This window comes from Mustelus asterias, chromosome 7 (assembly GCF_964213995.1).
Source record: "Mustelus asterias chromosome 7, sMusAst1.hap1.1, whole genome shotgun sequence".
In the NCBI taxonomy this organism is placed as follows: Eukaryota; Metazoa; Chordata; class Chondrichthyes; order Carcharhiniformes; family Triakidae; genus Mustelus; species Mustelus asterias.
Window position 1 is genome coordinate 84,076,165 of NC_135807.1, and position 21,096 is coordinate 84,097,260.

The 21,096-nt window shown below is 41.1% G+C and overlaps 1 protein-coding gene across 3 annotated transcripts in view; it reads left to right on the forward strand.

The window, feature by feature from the left end:
- The window catches only part of pkia (cAMP-dependent protein kinase inhibitor alpha), a 124,326-nt gene extending 105,753 nt beyond the window's left edge, over positions 1–18,573 (forward strand). For all 3 annotated transcript variants that reach the window (XM_078216360.1, XM_078216358.1, XM_078216359.1), the window contains 2 exons: positions 10,191–10,368; positions 16,102–18,573. In XM_078216360.1, coding sequence (XP_078072486.1) covers positions 10,218–10,368; positions 16,102–16,184 — 234 coding nt within the window. In that variant the 5' untranslated portion in view covers positions 10,191–10,217 and the 3' untranslated portion in view covers positions 16,185–18,573. The remainder of the gene's footprint in view (positions 1–10,190; positions 10,369–16,101) is intronic.
- The last annotated feature ends 2,523 nt before the right edge of the window (positions 18,574–21,096 follow it).

The window sequence follows — 21,096 nt, forward strand, 5'->3', positions numbered from 1 at the left end:
CCCGGGTTCAATTCCCGGTTTGGGTCACTGTCTGTGCGGAGTTTGCATGTTCTCCCCGTGTCTGTGTGGGTTTCCTCCGGGTGCTCCGGTTTCCTCCCACATTCTGAAAGACATGCTGGTTAGGTGCATTGACCCAAACAGGTGCTGGACTGTGGCGACTAGGGGAATTTCACAGTAACCTTATTGCAGTGTTACTGTAATCCTTACTTGTGACTAATAAAATAAATAAACTTTACTTTTTTTTAATGCCTCCACATCCTCCTAACGTGGTTGGCACCCAGAATTGGGCACAATACTTCAATTGAGGCAAAATCCATGTTTTATAAAGATTCACCATAGCTTCCTGAGTTCTTCCTATTATTTCAGTTTCTCCACATGTCCAGTCTCTTCCCACCTATGTCTGTGATTCTTATGTAACCTCATCCACCAGCAACTTCCTGTGCCTGGTGAAACCTGTCCTCACATTGAACAGCTTCTCCTTTGACTCCACTCAATTCCTCCAAATAAAACATGTTGCCAAGGAGATCCTTTTAGGTCCTCACTACCTGTCTTTTTGTGGGATATGTGGAACATTCTTTTTATCCCAGTCCTACTTAAATCCCCTCCCTCGCCTCTTTTTCTGGTACATCGATGCCTTTATCAGTGCTATTTCCTGCTCTCACCCGGAATTGGGCACAGTGGTTAGCACTGCTGCTTCACAGCACCAGGGATCTGGGTTCAATTCCCGGCTTGGGTCACTGTAAGTGTGGAGTTTGCACGTTCTCCCCGTGTCTGTGTGGGTTTACTCCGGGGGTGCTCCGGTTTTCTCCTGCATTCTGAAAGACGTGCTGGTTAGGTGCATTGACCCGAACAGGCGCCGGACTGCAGTGACTAGGGAAATTTCACAGTAACTTCATTGCAGTGTTAATGTAAGCTGATTTGTGACACTAATAAAAAAACAGATGCAGACAGAGTGGCTGCCTTGTGGTTTACACTCAATATTGCTGAAAAGGGAAACATATTGCTGAAACATTTAACTTGCACCAATCGCTGGGATGTGCAGTCTGCGTAACTGGCATCGTACTGGCACTGAATTTCACAGACGGCATTGCTCAGTTTGTGGTGAGCAGAATTTCTTTTTGGACTGGCAGTTGATGGAAAATACCATTTTGCGTAGCCACAGCATAGTAGCAGCATAAAATGGCTCACTTAACCTGCTATTCAAATTGTATCACACAAACCCGCAAATGAGCTGAAAAATGCGGTCTACCTCAGATTACCCCGGAAAGACAAAGTATCCTGACAATTTGAACAGGTTAAACAAGTCATTTCAAACTAATATAATGCAGTGGCTACACTAGTGGTATTTTCCACTAGTAGACGCTACCATCAGTCCAAAAAGATGTGCTGCCCAATTGAACAATGTGGGTCTGGAGTCACATGTAGGCCAGACTAGGTAAAGATACTAGATTTCCTTCCCTCAAGGATATTAGTGAGCCAGATAGGTTTTACAACAATCGGTCATCGTATCATGATCACCATTACTGAGACTAGCTTTATATCCCAGATTTATTAACTGAATTCAGATTCCACCATCTGCTTACATCTTAATAGCACAGCTGGGACCATAAAGGAAATCCAAACTGCTGGTATAGTGAGGGAGCACAGAGGATGTGAATTTGGAACCAAGATCCTCCAGTGATTGCAGATCGAGGTTGGTCATCTTAACTCCCAGTGACAAACTAGTTTAGTTCTGACTAAGCTGGTGCCGATTCCCAGCAGGAAGCGCTGTCCCTTCTCACTCAACAAAGGAAAGCAAAAAGCTTACTTTATTTATTCACATCCCAATCCTCTTCTGACTTGCTTCAGCCGGGAAGGTGAATCACAGTGACTTCCCGCTCAGTCCTGAGATAAAATCACAATCAGTCATATCATTGGCGTGTGATCTGTCTATCTAAATAAAGACCCAGTCAGCCTTTGGTGTCTTTGCTCAGAAGAACAGGTTATAATAGCATTGTAGTGTTAATAGGAAAAATCATTGAGTGCATCACTCATCTGCCTGTTTCCAGGGTTATAATTCCCTTCATCACACCACTCTGTCCTTTCCCCTCCCTCTGTGGACTAGTGCCATGAACTAGGATTGTAAGGCATGCACTGTCATCACCAAAACGGATAAACTCTTTCAGATAATGATTTGTATCTCCAAAAATAATTACTGGTTGCAATAGTGAATTAAAGTACTCAGATACATAAGGTGAAGCTACAGGTTGACTATCCTTTATCTGAAACTCTTGGGGCCCATTGCATTTAGGTATTCAAATATTCATGGTTTTGAGATGTGCTGTAGCTATTTAGGGTGCAGAGTGTTGATGCACTCTGTTGGGAGGCCTTCTTGAATATTTCTTCCAGCTTGATCTGCCGAAGCAATATTGGTTTTGTTCCGTTGGTTTGTCTTTTATTTAATGTTTTATTTTGTCGTCTGGAGTCACAGGCTTCCCACACAAAAGGTCGGTGAGGACTCACAATAGGGTCTGTTCAAAAGAACAAGCTGTCAATTCGCTATCTCCTGTGTTACTGCCAAAATCGAATGTTACTGTCTCTGCATTCTTGGCACTGAAACTCCGAAATAACCAATGAAGATCCCCCTCTGCTGGTGATAAAGCTGCTATAGCAGTCCGATATTTTCAGCAGAATCTCCTCATTAAAGAGTGGCATCTCCACAAAACTCCTTTGCCGTGGTGTCAGGTTCATGAATGCAATCAATTTAGAGAAATGGATGTTGGAATTAACAATTATTTCCACATGTTCTGCATATATAACTAAGTTGTAATCAAGACAAATTGCAATAGCTACTCTTTAGTACAGCACTCGAGTAGATGATTTTTATGTATGAAGTGTGACGGCGAATGACAGCACACTATTCAATAATTATGGTACCACAAATGTAGACACTTCTAACTTTCACATTTGAATGGAGTCATAAGGCAACACTGTCTTGACTGATTCACAGCATCAAGTCTTCACCTGACTGTTGACGACATCCAGCTCCACCTCTTTCCGCCTTAAGGCATTCTTTAAAACCTGCCTCTTTAACCAAGATTTTTGCCACTTCCCCTCATTTTTTATTCATTCATGGAACATGGGTGTCGCTGGCTGGCCAGCATTTATTGCCCATCCCTAGTTGCCCGAGGGCAGTTGAGAGTCAACCACATTGCTGTGGCTCTGGAGTCACATGTAGGCCAGACAGGGTAAGGACAGCAGATTTCCTTCCCTAAAGGACATTAGTGAACCCACTTTGTGGTTCAGTGTCAAATTTTGCTTTATAATACTCCTGTGAAGACCTTGGGCTATGTTGTTAAGTTAGAATGCATTAAGTTAAATGCCTAAGTAAAATGTATGTTGGTGGTGGTTGATTTTCTTCAGCCCTCCATCATCCAGGATTACTGAAGCCAATTATAAGACGAGTGTGCTGCCTGAGACACTGAATTGAATCTTCCTGTTCTGTGTTTCCCATGGTCCGCTGATTGTTCTTTTACTCAGTGCATAATTTTAGCGCTGCTTATGCTTCAAATGAAACAACTTGCACGTGTATTTTTCAAGATCTTAATCGTGATTGTAATTTTCCTTGGCTGCTCTTCTCTGAACTCACTGCCCTCCTGTCTTCTCTGAACCGTTCTCCACACATAGATTTGGTGACCCATTTCATAACCATCCCCTCAAACTCACCATCTGCAATAGCTTTTCTACTCCTGTCACCTCAAACACCAACAAGGCCATCTCCAACCACTTCCTTGTGTGCTTCACTCTTCTCGTTCCCCCCCCCCCCCCCCCCCCCATCCCCCTTCAACAACTGAGCATGAACAAAAAAAAATCCACTTCATTTTACCTGCACTTCTAACCTCCAACTGCCTAACCCTGGTCTCTCCGTGCATCTCAGCTGCTATCAACTTGCTCAGCTGTTCCATCATCTCTATTTTGAAAGTCGATTTAACCGTTTTCTGTTCCCCCTTTTGTTGTTCCATTTATGCTCTCTCAAATTTTTAGAGTGTAAACTGAATAAACCTTATGCACAATTAATTTAGCCATTCAACACCAACCGTGCTTGACTACAGCAAATATTACAAGCCTCACCCTTTCTGCTAAAACTAACCACTCCATTCTGCAGGGCAAAGATAAGCATTTTCCAGATATTGACTGCCTTCTTAAACCTTTTTCTTTTGATTTCTTCACCCTCAACTCTAATGCAATGAAGAACCCGTGTATTTCACTACATTTAAGACCACCCATTACACTGCCTCTTTATCTGCTCATTAATCTCCTTAGCTAATTCCTTAATAATCTATCAATTTTAGCTTGGAGCCTATGTCACTCTCTTTCCCCTCTTCACCCAGCCCCTCCTGTCTAAAAGATCTTATTGTCCATGAAAGTTAACTCCTGCTCCCTTGACCCCTTCCCCACTAGAGTCTATTTCCATAGGTCATCTCCCATTGCCAATGGTGCAACACTGTGGCACAGTGGTTTGCACTTCTGCCTCACAGCGCCAGGGACCCGGGTTCAATTCCCACCTCAGGTCACTGTCTGTGTGGAGTCTGCACGTTCTCCCCGTGTCTGCGTGAGTTTCCTCCGGGTGCTGCAGTTTCCTCCCACAGTCCAAAGATGTGCAAGTTAGGTTGATTGGCCATGGCAAATTCCCCTCAGTGCCAAGGGGACTAGCAGGATAATTACATGGGGTTATGGGAATGGGGACTGGGAGGGACTGTTCTTGGTGCGGGCTCGATGGGCTGAATGGCCTGCTTCTGCGCTGTAGAGATTCTATGATCGTTCCCTCTCAACTAGTATTTTTCTCTTTTCATATCTGTCGTCGTTATCATCCGTCCTCAAAAACGCCACTGAGCTGTCTGTTGCTAATTATCACCCCATCTTCTCTTTCAACATTCGTAAATTAGCTATCAGCACTTAGCTTCATACCATTTACAGAGAGTCATAAAATCCTTACAGTGCAGAAGGAGGCCATTTGGTCCATCGAGCCTGCATTGACAACAATCCGACCCAATAACCCCATGTATTTACCCTGTTAACCCCCGATCCTACCCTCATCTATATGTTGTTCTTTGGTGACACCACTTTGACTCATTCTGACACTAGTTTTTTTTACCGTTATATATGCTGATGATATCCAGCTGTAGCTCTCCATTACATTCTTTAATCTCTCCATTCCCAATGCTCTATCTGGCTAACTCCCAGTCTTGGGTGACTATTGGCGAGACTGAACTTATTGTCGACACCCACTACAGAGTTATAGTTGGACGGTGTGAAGACTCGTGCTTGAAAACTTCTCACACCCCTCGCCAAAATGTTCCAATACAACTGCAACACTGGCTCCAAAACAGCAATGTGGAAACTTGCCCAGGTGTGTCCTGTACACAAAAAGCAGTACAAATCCAACCCAGTTAATTACTACCCCATCAGCAAGAGTGGCACCAAACCCACAACCACTACCATCTAGAAGCACAAAGGCAGCAGATACCTGGGAACACCACCACTGTAAGTTCCCCTCCAAGCCACACTGACTTGGAAATACATCACTGTTCCTTCACTGTCGTTGGGTCAAAATCCTGGAACTCTCTCCCTGACAGCACTGTGGGTGTAACCACACCTCAGGGACTGCAGTAGTTCAAGAAGACAGCTCACTACTCCCTTCTCATGAGCAACTAGGGAAGGGCAATAATTGCTGGCCTAGTCAACGAAGCACACATCCGTTGAATGAATAAAAAGAACAGACTAAGAAGGAGATTATTTGGGAATTTGATTCTTTATATTAGAAGAAATAGGATTTTACTTCAATTCAGGATTCAATTCAGTGTTTCAGGATAATCTGGCTGAGTTTCCAAACTCGGAAAAGGAAAAGATTAAGGCCTATTTTTCTTCTGATTTCTACTCGCAAAAACTTACTGGTTATCGGCTGAGAACGGGAACAGGCTTAAGTTGTGATGTCGAGAATTGATTGTGACATTCAGCACAGGGGTAGAGAGTGTAAGATTTTGGGGATCTTTGTAGGAATAGACTTGGGGGGAAAACCGATTTAATTGAACCAAAGTCAGGACAAGTTTATTGAGTTCTCAGATAAGCAATGTCAGGAACCTTAGGCAGTGATTTACAGTTTACCGCTAATTATACTCCCATGTCGAGACCTGGGTGGCAAAGTGCACAGGATGGTTTCTCAGGTCTTTTGGTCAATGAACATTTCCCCCTCTCTCTCTCTCTGTCTACTCTCCCTTGTCTCTGATCTTGTTTCGTTCTTGCCTCTCACCTTTATCTCCACCTTGAAGAAGGCAAGCTCAGGGAATCCATTATTCTGGCTGTTATCCGGTGTGAGGGGCAAGGTTTAAAGAAGATGTACAAGGCAAGGTTTTTCTACAGAGGGTGGTGGATGCCTGGAACTCGCTGCCGGGGGATGTAGTGGAATCAGATACAATAGTGACTTTTAAGGGGCGTCTGGACAAATGCATGAATAGGATGGGAATAGAGGGGTATGATCCCCGGAGGGGTAGTAGGGGGTTTTAATTCAAATGGGCAGCATGGTCGGTGCAGGCTTGGAGGGCCGAAGGGCCTGTTCCTGTGCTGTAATTTTCTTTGTTCTTTGTTCTCACCCCAATCATCTTCAGCCCCATGAGTGAGGACACTTTCCTTGAGTTGATGTGGCTGCTGCTAACTCTACATATTGATGTATGTAATCTCCTTAATATCGCAAAGCTTCTACATGTCATGGTTTCTTACCTGGTAGAGGGAGACAAGCAGTTTTTCACAGACAGTCCTCCAGGTCTTATTCATTTTGCTACATATAAGCTCATCTAAAACTTGACTCAGAATCCCTTTACCTTGCCATCTTTTCTAAGTTGCACTCTCTTTCTAAGTTTTCCCACTTTACTATCTGACAAAGAAGGTTAACGAATAAAGTCAGGTGTTAGTAAACTACAAGGTTAGATTTAGAAACAAATATTCTTGTCCATAATCTCATAGTATTACAAAGGAGTACAGTATTAGTTTTCCTTTACCTCATTATCCCATCCTACTTGACATAGAGGCCGGAATTTTCCAGCCCCCCTGCAGCAGGGTTTCCCACGGCGGAGGCTGCTCGCCATTGGCCACTGACGGTGTTTTGCATGGATTGCCTGTCCTGCTGCTGGGAAACTCATGGCGGGGTTGACTATGGCAGGACCAGGAAATTCCGCGAACAGGAAGGGTCCGAAAATCCCTCCCAGGATCATGCTGAATATCGAGTAAATCAGTACGATAAGGCCACAGGCAACTGAATCTATCAGAGAGCTGCCATTCCGAACAGCAGGAGAATGAAACTATAAGCACAACATCAGCAGTGTAAAACATCAAATTGTCATTCTTCAATATGACAAAATATGTAATAAATGTCTTACTTGCGGCTGTTTGGATTTTTGTTTCTTAAAAAGGAGTTTCCAATATGTGGTTTGCTTTTATTTTTCTATCATCATTTCATCCTGTCTCTCACGCTCATTGAAGCTACCAATCTTCATTTAAAAGATGCATTCACCAGGCTCCCTCCCACTCACATGCTTTATATAATAGTCCTGTTCCAATCAGAGTCTTGAAAATACCTACAACAGGCCTACTGTGCCTATTCTCCCTGAACATTTATCATCATTTTTTATCAGACAATATTAATAACCACAAACTTTTTTTTTCACTCCTTACAGTTTCCTGCCTGAGTACATTTTTCCCAGCAACCAGAAGATGATATAATATCCTGTTTCTTTCGATCGGGAATAGCCAATCTTTTGCCCTTATGCATCCATATCATGAAGCCCTGTGTATAAAATATAACTTTTGGTTATGAACCTTGGGCTGAGTTCCACTGTTGCATTGACACACAGGGCTACAGAGTCCATGCCTTGTATGGGACCTCCAAAAAGGGTGATAACCTGGTCCATTAGACAGTTTCTATTACCACCCAAGGAACTCACTTAGCCTCTCTGCTTCCCAACCTATTGCCTGTAGAAACCACCTGCCAATACCTACATGTCCCAGTGTAAGACAGCAATAGGGTGAGTTTTCACAGATTGAGAGGTTAGTGGATTGTGCAAGGATGCGCAATGTCCTCAATATCCTTCATGCCCAAGGCCCCAGAACTTCCTAATCCAGCACTAAGGGAGCTTCATCTATCATGAATGCGCATCGGGGGCACATCCTGCATGATTTCGCAAATATTTAAAATAAAGGTCAGAAAAATTTGTTCGGAATGTGTCCAGATTTCTGTATATGTTCTGGATAGGTGAGACATCCTGTCACAAACTCAGGGCTAGATTTTCCTGCAGTCAGGATAAGTCCAGAGGCCTCTAAAAATGGCAAGCTAAACCTGGATGTGGAAATCCTACTTTCATTTTTGGCCAATAATGTTTTCATTGGTAGGGGAAAGGAACAGGAGTTAAATCACACAGTTGGGAAACCCAAAACTCAGCAGAGCCATTTGAAATCAGTGCTGACTTCAGTCAGACCCTGTTTTTGCTGCTCCCAGACCCTTAACTCACAGGGAGGGTATCATAAATTTATTCAGGACACATAAATACTCTTGAACGGTAGATAAGGTCTGTTTGAATGTCATGATCTGAAGTTATTTAAGCATGAGAAAATGAGGCTGGCACAGTCAGTTAGAGTAAACACATGCTGTTGAAATGCATTGACTGACAGGACATCTGGTGTAGCTTAGAAAAAGCCATTGCCATTTGCACTGGCAGTTTCAGTAGAATTCATTGTTGAAATTCTCCAGCATCCATTGCTACAGCTGAGCTCATTATGAATGATTGGCCAGGTTTCAAAGGTCCAAAAACACGTGTCTCAGCTGAACAAGAGTTCACATTTTGATTGACAGTTGTAAGAGGCTTTTTGATATGGTAACTGAATAGAAGGTATAGTAACTAAATAGAAGGGGGGTGGGGGACAGAGCCTAAACTTGCCAGGGAAGCCGACTGCAGACCGTTTGGCATGAGCCCTGATCTCACATATTGGTAATGGTGTGCTATTGCGAAGGCCAACTTATGATTGTGAACATTCATAGTGCTAAGCGAATTCCAGGTACACACAGTATATGGTAGATCTGTCAACCACACCCCCTCCCCATCCCCGGCCCACGGACTTCCATACCAACAGCTCCCACCTCCATCAGTTCCCCCTCCTCTCCCCTCCCACTGACCTCCTCCCTCCCTGTCTGGCTCCACCCCTATGAGGCCCCACCCTCTCATGCCCTGCCTCGTTGGCACTGCCTGGTGCCAGGTGGGCAGTGCCAGGGTGTCAGGCTTGTACTGCCAGGTGCTGGGCCTGGGGACTGCTGTCCCTGCCCCTGGCCATCCGATGGGGCTCAATGACCTCCTGTCCCAGACCATCTGTTATCCTCGTCAGTGAGGAGAGGTCAGAAAGCAAAGTGAGCCCAGACTATTATGTCCTCGGCTCACGAATCACATTTAAATTATGTTATAAATATTTAACCTGGTGTGAGACTGATTACGTCAGATAAAATGGCCTAGGAGGCTAGCAAACCGCCTGATGCCGGGTGCGATTTGCATTTTTACCCAACCACTTAAATTTCCCACCCCGCCACACTCATTGATCAGCAGGGCAGAAAATTCACGCTCAATAATGATTTTTTAAATGCTGTAACTTTTTGCCTATTTTTAAAATATTATAATCACTTTTCATTAAGTAAGATTTACAAAATATACTAAATATTGATGCGGTTCAGTGTTTTGAGTCAAAAGGTGTGTAGGTTAGTTGGACTAGCCATGGTAAATGCATGGGATTATAAGGGATAGGATGGCATAAGATGCTCTTTTGGAGAGTTGGTGCAGACCCGATGGGCCGAATTGCCTCCTTCTGCACTGTAAGGTTTCAATGGTCATATAGGATTCTATCTGTTAATTACCTCAGGACTAAAAAATGGAATTCATTTAAGACTATGAGTATTCACAATCAAAAGATGGCCCTCGCAATAGCGCACCATTGCCAATATGAAAGGCTTATATTTAAAGACCATTGGAATAAATCTCTGGGTCACACACTTTGTAATTATGGCTGCCCTGAATATGCTATGTATAATTTTGGAGCCCTACTTCAGGAATGTTAGCCTAATGCAGTTCCTTTCTATAAGCTCTAATGCATTATTTATTACTGCACTTGACTTTCAGATATTGCTATGTGGAAACTTGTCAGCAATGACTGATGTTGAAACCTCGTATGCAGACTTCATTGCTTCAGGACGGACAGGCCGGAGAAATGCGCTACACGACATCCTGGGTTCTCCATCAGGTGTAAACACAAGCGACTTAAGCCTTAAGTTATCAGAGTTGAACATTGACAAAAAAGGTGAAGGTCATCAATATTATCAGTTATTTTAATTGGTTATGTTCTTAGTATATTGGTCTTCTGACCTTTGTAATCCAGTTATTAGAAAAAGAACATCTCTTTTCTGTACATCCTTTATATGTTATAATGTGCTGAATTACAAACAGTCATTAGAAGTAAATCAGTCGAGGGGTTCAAATGATCTATCGCTGTTTACTAGTCCCACATTTAGGTAATTGATGACTATTTATTGACCACTACTCAGTATCATTGACAATGGATAGAAGTAGATATATTCTCAGGAGGCCAGTAACACAAAATTATTTTTGTAATCAGGTATAGCTTTGATGCATTGTTTAAGGTATTAGGCTGAGACTTATGAACTCACAGGATATAGGTTATTTTTGTTATCAAGGTCACAGGCGTTAAAGAACATACTACACTGCACCACAGAATTATAACATCATCATCACCAGCAATATGTTAAAATGATAAAGTTTTGAAGTATCCATGACAAGTATCAATAGGAGAACGGTGGCATAGTGGTTAGCACTGCTTCTTCGCAACACCAGGGACCCGGGTTCAATTCTGGCCTTGGGTGACTGTGTGGAGTTTGCATATTCTCCCCGTGTCTGCGTGGGTTTCCTCCGGGTGCTCCAATTTCCTCCTTAATTCCAAAGATGCGCAGGCTAGGTGGATTGGCCATGCTAAATTGCCTCTTAGTGCCCCAAGATGTGTAAGTTAGGGGGATTAGAGAGTAAAAATGTGGGGTTACAAGGTTTGGACCTGGGTGGGATGCTTTGGTGGAGAATCTGTGCAGACTCGATGGGCCAAAATGGCCTCCTTCTGCATTGTAGGGTTCTATAACATTTCAGGGACAATGATCATTGTAACACAAGATTTAAGTTGACTATGGAAAAAGACAAGGGACAATCCAGAATGAGAATAATTACCTGCGGAAAAATCAACTTAAATGGGTTAGATTGTATCTGGACTAGATAAATTAGAATCAAAGGTTGAGAGGGAAAACAGTAACAAAAAATGGGTTTCCTTTAAAGTAAAGATATTTCTAATACAGATAAGGTATATACCCATAAAGGAGAAAAGTAGGACACACAAATTCAGAGTTGCATAGTTGATTAAAGCAATAGAGAAGATGACAAAAGAAAAAGTGCACCCATGATAGATGTCAGATGGATAATACAGCCGAGAAACAGGTTCAGAAGGAAAGTGGAAAAGCAAATAAGAGAAGCAAAAAGAGAGTATTCAAATGGCAACTAATATAAAAGGGAATGACAAAATCTTCTGTAGGCATATAAATATTAAAAGTAAGAGGAATGGGACCAATTAGCCACCAAAAAGGGGATTTACGCAAGAAAGCTGGAGGCATTGCTGAGGCATTAAATGAATACTTTGCATCTGCCTTTCCCAGATAAGAAAATGTTACCCAGGTCACGCTGAAAGAGGAGATAATTCAGACACTTGGAGGGTTTAGAACTGATAAGGAGGGGGTACAGGATAGACTATTGAAGTTAATGAGGTACCAAGACTGGATGAGAATCATCCAAGAATACTGAAGGCAGTGGAAATGGTGAAGGCACTGGCCATAATTTTCAATCTTCCTTTGACTTGGGGTACTGCCAGAGGACTGGAGCATTGTAAAAGTTAAACCTGTATTCAAAAAGGGTGCAAAGATAAGCCCAGTTATTACAGGCCAGTTGGTTTAACTTTGGTGTTGGGAAGCTTCAAGAACAATAATTCGGGACAAAAGTAATAGTAATTTGGACAAATGCGGGTAATTGAAGGAAAGCCAGCAAAGGGTGTTTGATACAATGCTGCAGAACAGGCTTGCGAGCAAGGTTAGAGCTCCTGGATTAAAAGGCACAGTAGCAGCATGGATATAAACTTGTCTGAATGACAGGAAACAGAGAATAGTGATTAATGGATATTTTCCAGGCTGGATGAAGATTTGTAGTGGAATTTCCCAGGCATTGCTGTTAGGATCCCTGCTCCTCCTGATATATATTAATACATTGTGTACGGGACACAATTGCAAAATTTTCGATGATGCAAAACTTGGAAACATTGTGAACTGTGAGGAGGATAGTGCAGAACTTCTAAAGGACATATGCAGGTTGGTGGAATAGGTGGCAGGTGAAATGCAATGCAAAGAGGTGTGAAATGATTCATTTTGGTAGGGAGGAGGCAGGGAGACAATTTAAAATAATGGAAGAACTGGAGCAGAGGGTGTACATAAATCATCGAAGGTGGTAGGACAGCTTGAGAAAGCAGTTAATAAAGCATAAGATATTCTGGAGAGGGTGCAGAAAAGATTCACAAGAATGGTTCCAGGGATGAGGAACTTCAGTTTTGTAGAAAGATTGGAGAAGGTGGGATTGTTTTCCTTGGAGAAAAGAAGCTTGAGAGTAGATTTGAGGGAAGCATTCAAAATCATGAAGAGTTGTTCCCATTGGTCGAGAGGGATCTAGAACAAGAAGGCACAGATTTAAGCAATGAAGACATGAGGAGAAACTTTTTTATCCAGAGGGTGGTTAGGATCTGGAATGCACCGTCTGAGAGTGTGGTGGAGGCAGATCCAATCGAGGCATTCAAGAGGGAGTTGGATTATCTGAAAGGAAAGAATTTGAAGGACTACAGGGAGAAGACAAGGGAATGAAACTAGGTAAACTGCTTCTTCAGAGAGCCAGCACAAACACATTGGGACAAATGGCCTCCTTGTGTGCTGTAACAATTCTGTGATTCTACATTTTAAAGATTTTTAATAGCCCCTTAAATAATTAAAGGAAAATATATTAGGAATGTCCAGCAGTACAAGTGGTGTTTTTCAAGGCCATAAGTGCTGGTGACATGGGACATTTTTCTCCTTTTAACACTTAACATTTGAATGAGAGATTTACTATATGAAATACGGCAAAGCCAGATTTCCAGCAAAGCTCTGCCATCTCTCCATCAAAAGACTCACCACTGCTCCAGTGCAAATTTTCCCCGTTCCCCATCAACCATCATTATGTCTGGAATTATGGAACCCAGGTCCATTTTACCATGTGAACAAATGTGCATAAGAAGCTGGCTCAAGACGACCCAAATTAATTTAATATTCTTCCCATACAAGCAATAGAAGACTTTCATATCATTATTCTGGGTTGAATTTGAATACAAGCATGAAAGAATATTGTGCTGAAGGTAACACCAAAATAGATGACATGGCACACAGTTTAGATAGGAGCAGAAAGTTTCAAAGAGACATTGGCAGATTTAAGTGAGTGGATAAAACTTTGTCAGATGGAGTGAGTGGATAAAACTTTGTCAGTTGGGAAGTATGAACTAATTCATGTTAGACCTTGGAAAGATAAATCAGTATTTTCTAAATGGTGAGAAGGTAAGAATTTTGGAGAAGCATAAATATTTGTGGCACATGAAAAAAAAGTTACTAAAAGCTGGTAGACCTCACAAAATATAATTTAAAATGTTGACAAATGTTTGGATTTCATCTCCAGTTCAGGAACCACAAGTCAGGGCAGTTCCTCACTTTGCCACCCAAACCTTTCGCCTCCTAACATAGCTGCCATATTTTTATCACCTAGAAATGTGTGTGAGCAAGGTTAGGATTTGCTGGCTCCCTAGGCAAACCCAAGGTAGTGTCAGAGGAGTGTGGGTACCAAAATAGACTGGTTAGAAGGACCACCTTGGTTCTGGGAGCATTGGTCCAGCTCTTTGTATTATTCAAACCCCACCTCACCCTCAGTCCTCTCACCTCCCACTTCCAATGCCCCTCCATGGCCTCTCATATTTCCCATTACCCACATGTATCCTCGATCGTCAGTCATCCAGTATCCACTATGAACCTCAAGAACCATATAGTAGCAATGGGAAGTCTATGAAACAGAATTGGGAAAAAAACTTGAACAATATAAGTGGGCAGCCATCAAACCCCAGACCCACTGAAAATTAGTTGTTCTGTTCAAGTGGTCATTATGTTGAAAAAACAACCATTGATTCAAAGCCACATCATATGCAGATAATCCTATAATAACCTCCTAAAACGGTCAATTAAGCTGTAAAAATAATCAGTCGCCTGTTGAGCTGAGTCTATCAACAGCCATTGAAACTCAGCCAGGCCCATTATGGACCCAACTGTCAAAGCAAACCAGACAATGCAGTCTATTGAAGCTGAAAGAGCAGATGGCCAGGTTTTATCATTCAAAACTGTCCAGGAGCAAGTGGCTTTTTTTAAGTTTAAGTAGCAGATTTTCCAATGGGAAAAATACTCTAATGCATCTTAACACTTACACAATCCTGGTTAATATAACAGTCAACTTACCTTTACAAGACAGAGCTCTATGATCAATCACTTCAGTGAAAACACATTTAACTTATAAGGCACCATCTGACAATAGCATTTGAAGTTGTCAAAACATTTCACACTTTGAATGTTCTCAACACCTCAGCAGGCTTCCCCCAAAGTTCCTGAACTCTCCTACCTGGTGGGTTTTCCAAAGGCTTCCAAAACCTGCTTGACCAACAAAAATACTTTGGAATATGAAATTCAAAAGTTCCCCTAGGTCTGTCAATAGCAACCCTGTAATCACAGGCAGATTGCAAATTAAATCTAATATCTTCTTGCCTATAGGAGGTTTGTTTAGGGCTCTTTTTGAGGGAAAATTCAAATTCCCACTCGCATGGCCTCAGTTTTGCCAATTCTCACACTCATTCCCAATCTTTTGGGGACATGAAAATTCAGGCCGAAAATTCAGCCTTTATCTTAATGAAGCTGAAATACAAGGGATGGAAGTGATTTTATGTTTAGATAAGGTTCTAGTAAGACACCATTTAGGATAAATCATTCAGTTCTGAACACTGCATCTGAGTTTGAATATATGAGCCTTCGGGGAACAGGGGTGCACAGTGCAAGTGCAGCAGAATTATATTGGGGCCAAAAGGGTTAGATTATGTGCACAGGTGCATAAACTAGCCTTGTGTTTCCTTGAATGTGAAAGATTAAAGGGTTATACAATTGAGGTGTTCAAATTAATTCAAAATAAATTAAAAGATTTGATAAGGCAGATAGACAAAGGGTATTTCCTCTGGTAAAAGCAAAAAATTAGAGCAGTGGTATCAGAAAACACTTCTTCAGCGATTTTTTATGGAAATCTGGAGCTCTCACCTCCAAACCGCTTTTGAGATTAAGTCAATTGAAAATTTCAAAATGGAGTTTGACAGGTTTCTGTTTGGCAAAGGTGTTAACGCCTCTGGAACCAAGGTGGTGGAGTTGAGTCCACAACCAGATCAGATGATCTTATTGAATAACATAGCAGTCTTGAAGGGCCGAATGGCCTACTGCTGCTCATATGCTGCTCAGATGGATAGATGGCAATTTGATACAGATTAGTTTTGTTCTAATTGCCCAGTAGACATGTTCAAGAAGCTGAATGAATTACCCCTGTTCCTATGATACACTTTTCTACCCAATTCTTTCTGCTTAATTAATTGCTGCCACACACCATTAGTTGCCTAAGAGCAGAGGAGCTTAACGATATTGTTTTAGATAATTAATTCACTGTAGTACTGGCTGTAGGACGCAGTAAGGTATATAAGTACAGTGCAAAAGCAAAATACTGGGATGCTGGAAATCTAAAATAAAAATATAAAATGCTGGAAGCACTCAGCAAGTCAAGTATCATTCCTTTCAACAACACCTGTAAGAAGTTTTAAATTGTCTTTTCTTTCTATTAGAAGGGGATGCTGAAAAGGAAACACAGGCTTCAACCAACCAACCTTCTGGATCTCAAGAGGCACAAGAAAAGAGAGAAAGTTAACCTGTTATAAACCTCTTGAACTTGCTGGTACTGCTGAACAGGTTTTGTGTTTCTGAAAGTCATCGGAGGTTGTACACGGAGGAAAGTTAAGAAATTGAAACATGAGTTCCTTGGAAGACTGGCACTCAGGAAATGGACTCTTTATATTTTGGACTGAATATATCACAACATCCAAAATGGACTCTACTTTCCTCTTTCTCAATGGTTGACGAGTTGCTGAATTGAATTATTAAAGAAAATGTGATTCATGGGTCAGTTACATCCACAATTAGCTTAGAAGGATGATAGAAACAGATCGAGTATCTGCTCTAATTGTCAGACTTTAGTGTGTCAATCAATATGTGTCAATATCCAAGACAGAGGATCCTATTGCATTTCTGAAAAAAAAGATTCAGTGATCCATAGAGGACTATAGGTGCCCTGACCAAAACCCTATAGTCGGGAATCCTGAAATGGTTTTCATTTGATTTTTACAAGTGATCTGGAACTGTGCTTGACTGATGCCTGCGAGCACTCAGTGCGGTTTATCTGAATATGTGTCAACTAGAGAGTGTCTTTGATCAAATGTAGTGGAAAGGATAGAACCTTTGTAATATAACCGACCTGCTTGGTGCTTGATGTAGTTGTTTGTAAAGATTTGCTTTATAATAGTTTGTGTTGTAAAGAATTGTTATTAATGAAATATTAAATCCACCAGGCATTTCCATTAAGTTTCTGCGGGGTTAGCCTGTGGGCACTTACACATCTTTGTAGCTTTCAGTATTTATAATTTGATTCAGTTGAGCGATCTCTGTTACAAACCCAGCATTTCCAGAGACACAGATACCCAGTGCAGTTTATTCAATTTAATATAATCGTTTATTAACCTGTAAAATATTTATTCTTTGTCAGCACCTAAGTTGGGGAAAAGACCTGTTGAAAGAACTGACCACAGTTCATGATTTTATTCAGTCATAACTAATTTAAATGTTAAAACTGTAATGAACTTGTAATTTGAAGCATTTGTGTGTGTATTCACAATTATTTTAATGTCACATGATTAATCTTTTTTATTGGCACAAATCGATATGTGCTTCTAAGAGAGTGTCCCCCAACAACATAATCCTACATCTATTTGTACCATTTTTCATCTTTGGTTGATCAATATAAATTGTCATCCTAGTCACATCTTGTCAGTGAATAAATAAATCTATTAAACAGAACATTTTAACCAAATTCTTTATTACTTCTATTCCTAATCTTGCTGCAAAATCACGGGCTTTTTACTGAATCAATAGTCATTGAAAGATTAAGTAAATATATTGCTCTTCCAGCAAACTTATAATAAAAAAATGTCCATCAATTTTCCAGACTTAATTGATACTGAACTTTTTCCATGATCTACATAAACAATCTGTACTTTTGGAGCTTTGTAATCCTTTGATACACTTTCTGTATTTCTTTTATATCAGTCAACCATTTGAGATTCTGAAAGCTAGTTTTACTAAAGTATTGGTAAAGATTAACCACTTTACTGTTTCTGGTATCTTGCTGTTTTATTGTGAAATTGAGTATGATGCACAGTATTAATTGTTTGAATAACATTTCTAATTTTTGATCAGTTTCCAAATCCAGTAGCCAACTATGCTAATATTCGTGGAGTAAATAAAGCTTTGCACTGTTACCTAAATAATCATTGTTAAACTATTAGGAAGAAGCTTCATACTGGACCATTTTTTAACACATGTCTACTTGTTAAGAGATGATCAATGAAAGGATACACTTTCCAGGAAATGTGCACTCGTAACATAATTAAGAACCAGTTGAAGTCTCAGTAAGAAGCCTTACATCTTCATGATTTCTCTCATGTAATATTGCAATGTGTCAGGATTGTGTTCTGTCTAATTTTAAACAAGTTACAACACCCAATGTCATTGTTAGTGTCCTTTCATTTTTTGAGATGTTCAACATTTTCTTTTAACTCTTAATGTAATTGTGATCCAGGGAAAATGAAAAATATTTTTAGAAGACTATCAATTTAATTTCTGTTTTTACTCAATCCCTTTTTAACCAGAATCAATGGGGATAATGGTAACTTAGGGGACAGTGTGAAATGGACATTGGACCAGCGATCCATTAAACACAAGTCAAAGGAAATTAAAACCAGGAGAGCTACATAACGGGTGGCTGATCCAATGTCAACCATTTTGCACGATCGCTGAAAGTCACTATTATCCTGTGTCTTGCATAATTTGATAAATTCAGTTCAAAACGAAGCAACGAAGTAGTGGTGAAGGCAATGGTGGCTAGAAATGGTGATTTCAAATAGCAGTGATCTGCTGCTGGTGAGTATGTGTTTGGTATTCTGTATGTATTTTTATGAAATAAAATTGCACCTTGTGCTTGTAAATCTGGAAGAATTTGCACTTTCTTGCAGCTGACCCTTAAGTCTTAGCCTCCGTACAATATGGACAAAATTGAATTCCACCATTCAGAGGAGGCTTAAAGGCCTAATCTAAGTGGCTTTTCAGGAGGTAACATCAGCATCAAGACCACCCTCTCAGAAAGCCACTTCACATCCTTCACCAGTGACCCATTCCCCCCCAAACCAGGTCAGAACCTGCCTGACTGGGAACGCTACACACTTACCTCCATCCTGATGGCTTCAGTACCAGTAGTGGTCACCCCTCCCAGTGGCGCTGCCGAGAGTGGAGCTTTCAGCTTTCTGGTTGGCTAACAGCTTCTTTGAGGCTGGATCTCCACCCTTAAATGGATGGAAGCTCCAACACCAGGCAGTTAACTGCCACACATAATTGCATCAGAAATTAGAGCTTCCAGAAATGGCCATGTCAGGGTTAACCTGGCTTTGTTACTTGTGGACTGGGACACTGCCACAGCCATTAAATTCACCCCTAATATGTGCACAATAAAAACTTCAAATCCCTCATCTGATGCTGAGATTATTCTTAATCTGATAGTCCAAACCTATTTATTCCCCAGCAAAAAAATCACATTGCACAGTTGTTAAAAATGCTAAGAAAAAAAAACGTAATTATCCTCTGCAACATGCTAGTATTCCTAATGCTGTGCAATCCATCTTACATTGTGATATAGATTCTACAACATCAACACGATGGTTTAAAATTCAAATTGTGTCCTTCATTTTCTTGCTGCCAATTTTCCATAGTGGTAGAGACCAACATGGACCCACGCATAAAAACTGCGCCATTGACCTGTTTGGACAGACTAAGCACTCAGTATGTCCAGAGAAATGACAACGTTGCTGGCCTTGCTGCCTCAAGTGGAATCTTGGAAGACCATTTCCTGAAGTGTTAGTACTTGTCCTTTTTGATATGACTGATGCCCTGTTGATACCATTGGTAGGTGTTGCTGAAAAAAAACATTGTTCCCCTGACATTGGTATTCTAGCAAATTATCTGATGAGTGCCAGATGAAAAACTTTGATAAAATGTATTTTTTCAGCAATACTCAAGTCCTGTACTATCAAACAACTATTGTATATCTTCAGTGGGGTGATTATGGCATTATAAAGGAGGACATTATATATAATGAGGATGTTACAGTTCTGGCTATTTTGGGAGGAGGTACTATGGTGTAGAACACTGGAACATTCCAGAGATCAATCGGATGCAGCTTCTGTCCCTGATCCTTCATACAGTGGGGTTCCTTCTTTGGCTGTGCTGTCATGGAAAATCGCAAACTACAGACAATAAGCATTTCCACAAGTCCGGAGAGTGATCCTCAGATACATCTTCATATCATTACAGACAATTTGAGAACAAGACTGGCAGGAACTAAGACATAGGTCACATACATGGCATCTCAGCTGGGGGTAGGGACAACCCATGAAGGTAAAATTATAGATGTATTTGCAAATAAATCTCCCAGTCCGCTCTTGACTCTTCCACAGCTTCCTGTCGTGGATGAGTGAGATGGCGAACCCTCATCACTCGAGCTCGAGAAGACCATAGGCCGCTTAGCTTCCTCAGAGCACTGCTCAGTGGATGTTTAGAATCTCAAAAGCCTAGGAAAAGTGAAAGGATGATAGCCTATTTAGCATAGGGAAGAATTCAAATACCAAGGGATCCAACTTAACAATTAGGAAATGCAAGACTTGCATATATAGAGCACTTCCCAGAAATGTCCTAAAGTACTTCACAGTCTGTGAATTATCTGAAGGGATGACTACTATCTCATGCTAAACCGACGGTCTTATGTTGCAGGACAAAGATGGAATTCCAGCCAAAGTGCTTTAGCATTGAAGTCCTATCTATTGCCACACCTCTACAGCTTCTCATTCTCTGCTGGAAATTCCCTCAAAAGATGCAGGAAATTGGACCAAATGGTATTTTCAAGGCTGAGATTGATTTTCTTTAGATAGGGATATGAAAAGGCGAATAACTGGATTTGAGGTATGAAGAAGCCATGATTGAATAGAATGGCAGAACAGGCTGAAGGAGCTGAATAGTTCACTCCTGCAGTCCAGTACATTTTATAGAAAGAATGCATATCTGTTGTGGAAATACCCATTTTATGATTTATAAGATGCATTTTGTTCATTCATTCTCTTAATATTTAGATCAGATGTCATTCTCAATCACAAGTACTACCAATTTTGTGTATAATTTGCAATGCATACATTGATTTATTTTGTTCTATGAGTTACTGGCATCAGTGATGGGGCCAACATTTATTGCCCATCCCCGAGTTGCCCTTGAGCTAGAGTTGGCTGTTGCTCAAATGGATTACATTGAACCTCATGAGAGTTGTTGTAACTGCACTCACCCAGGCAGCAAAAAAGGTAATTCATCACATTCCTGACTTGTAGGTAGTGGAAAGGTTTTGGAGGGTTCGCAAGTGAATCACTTACTGCAAGCTATCCAGTTCCAGTTGAATTTTTGACCATTGGTAA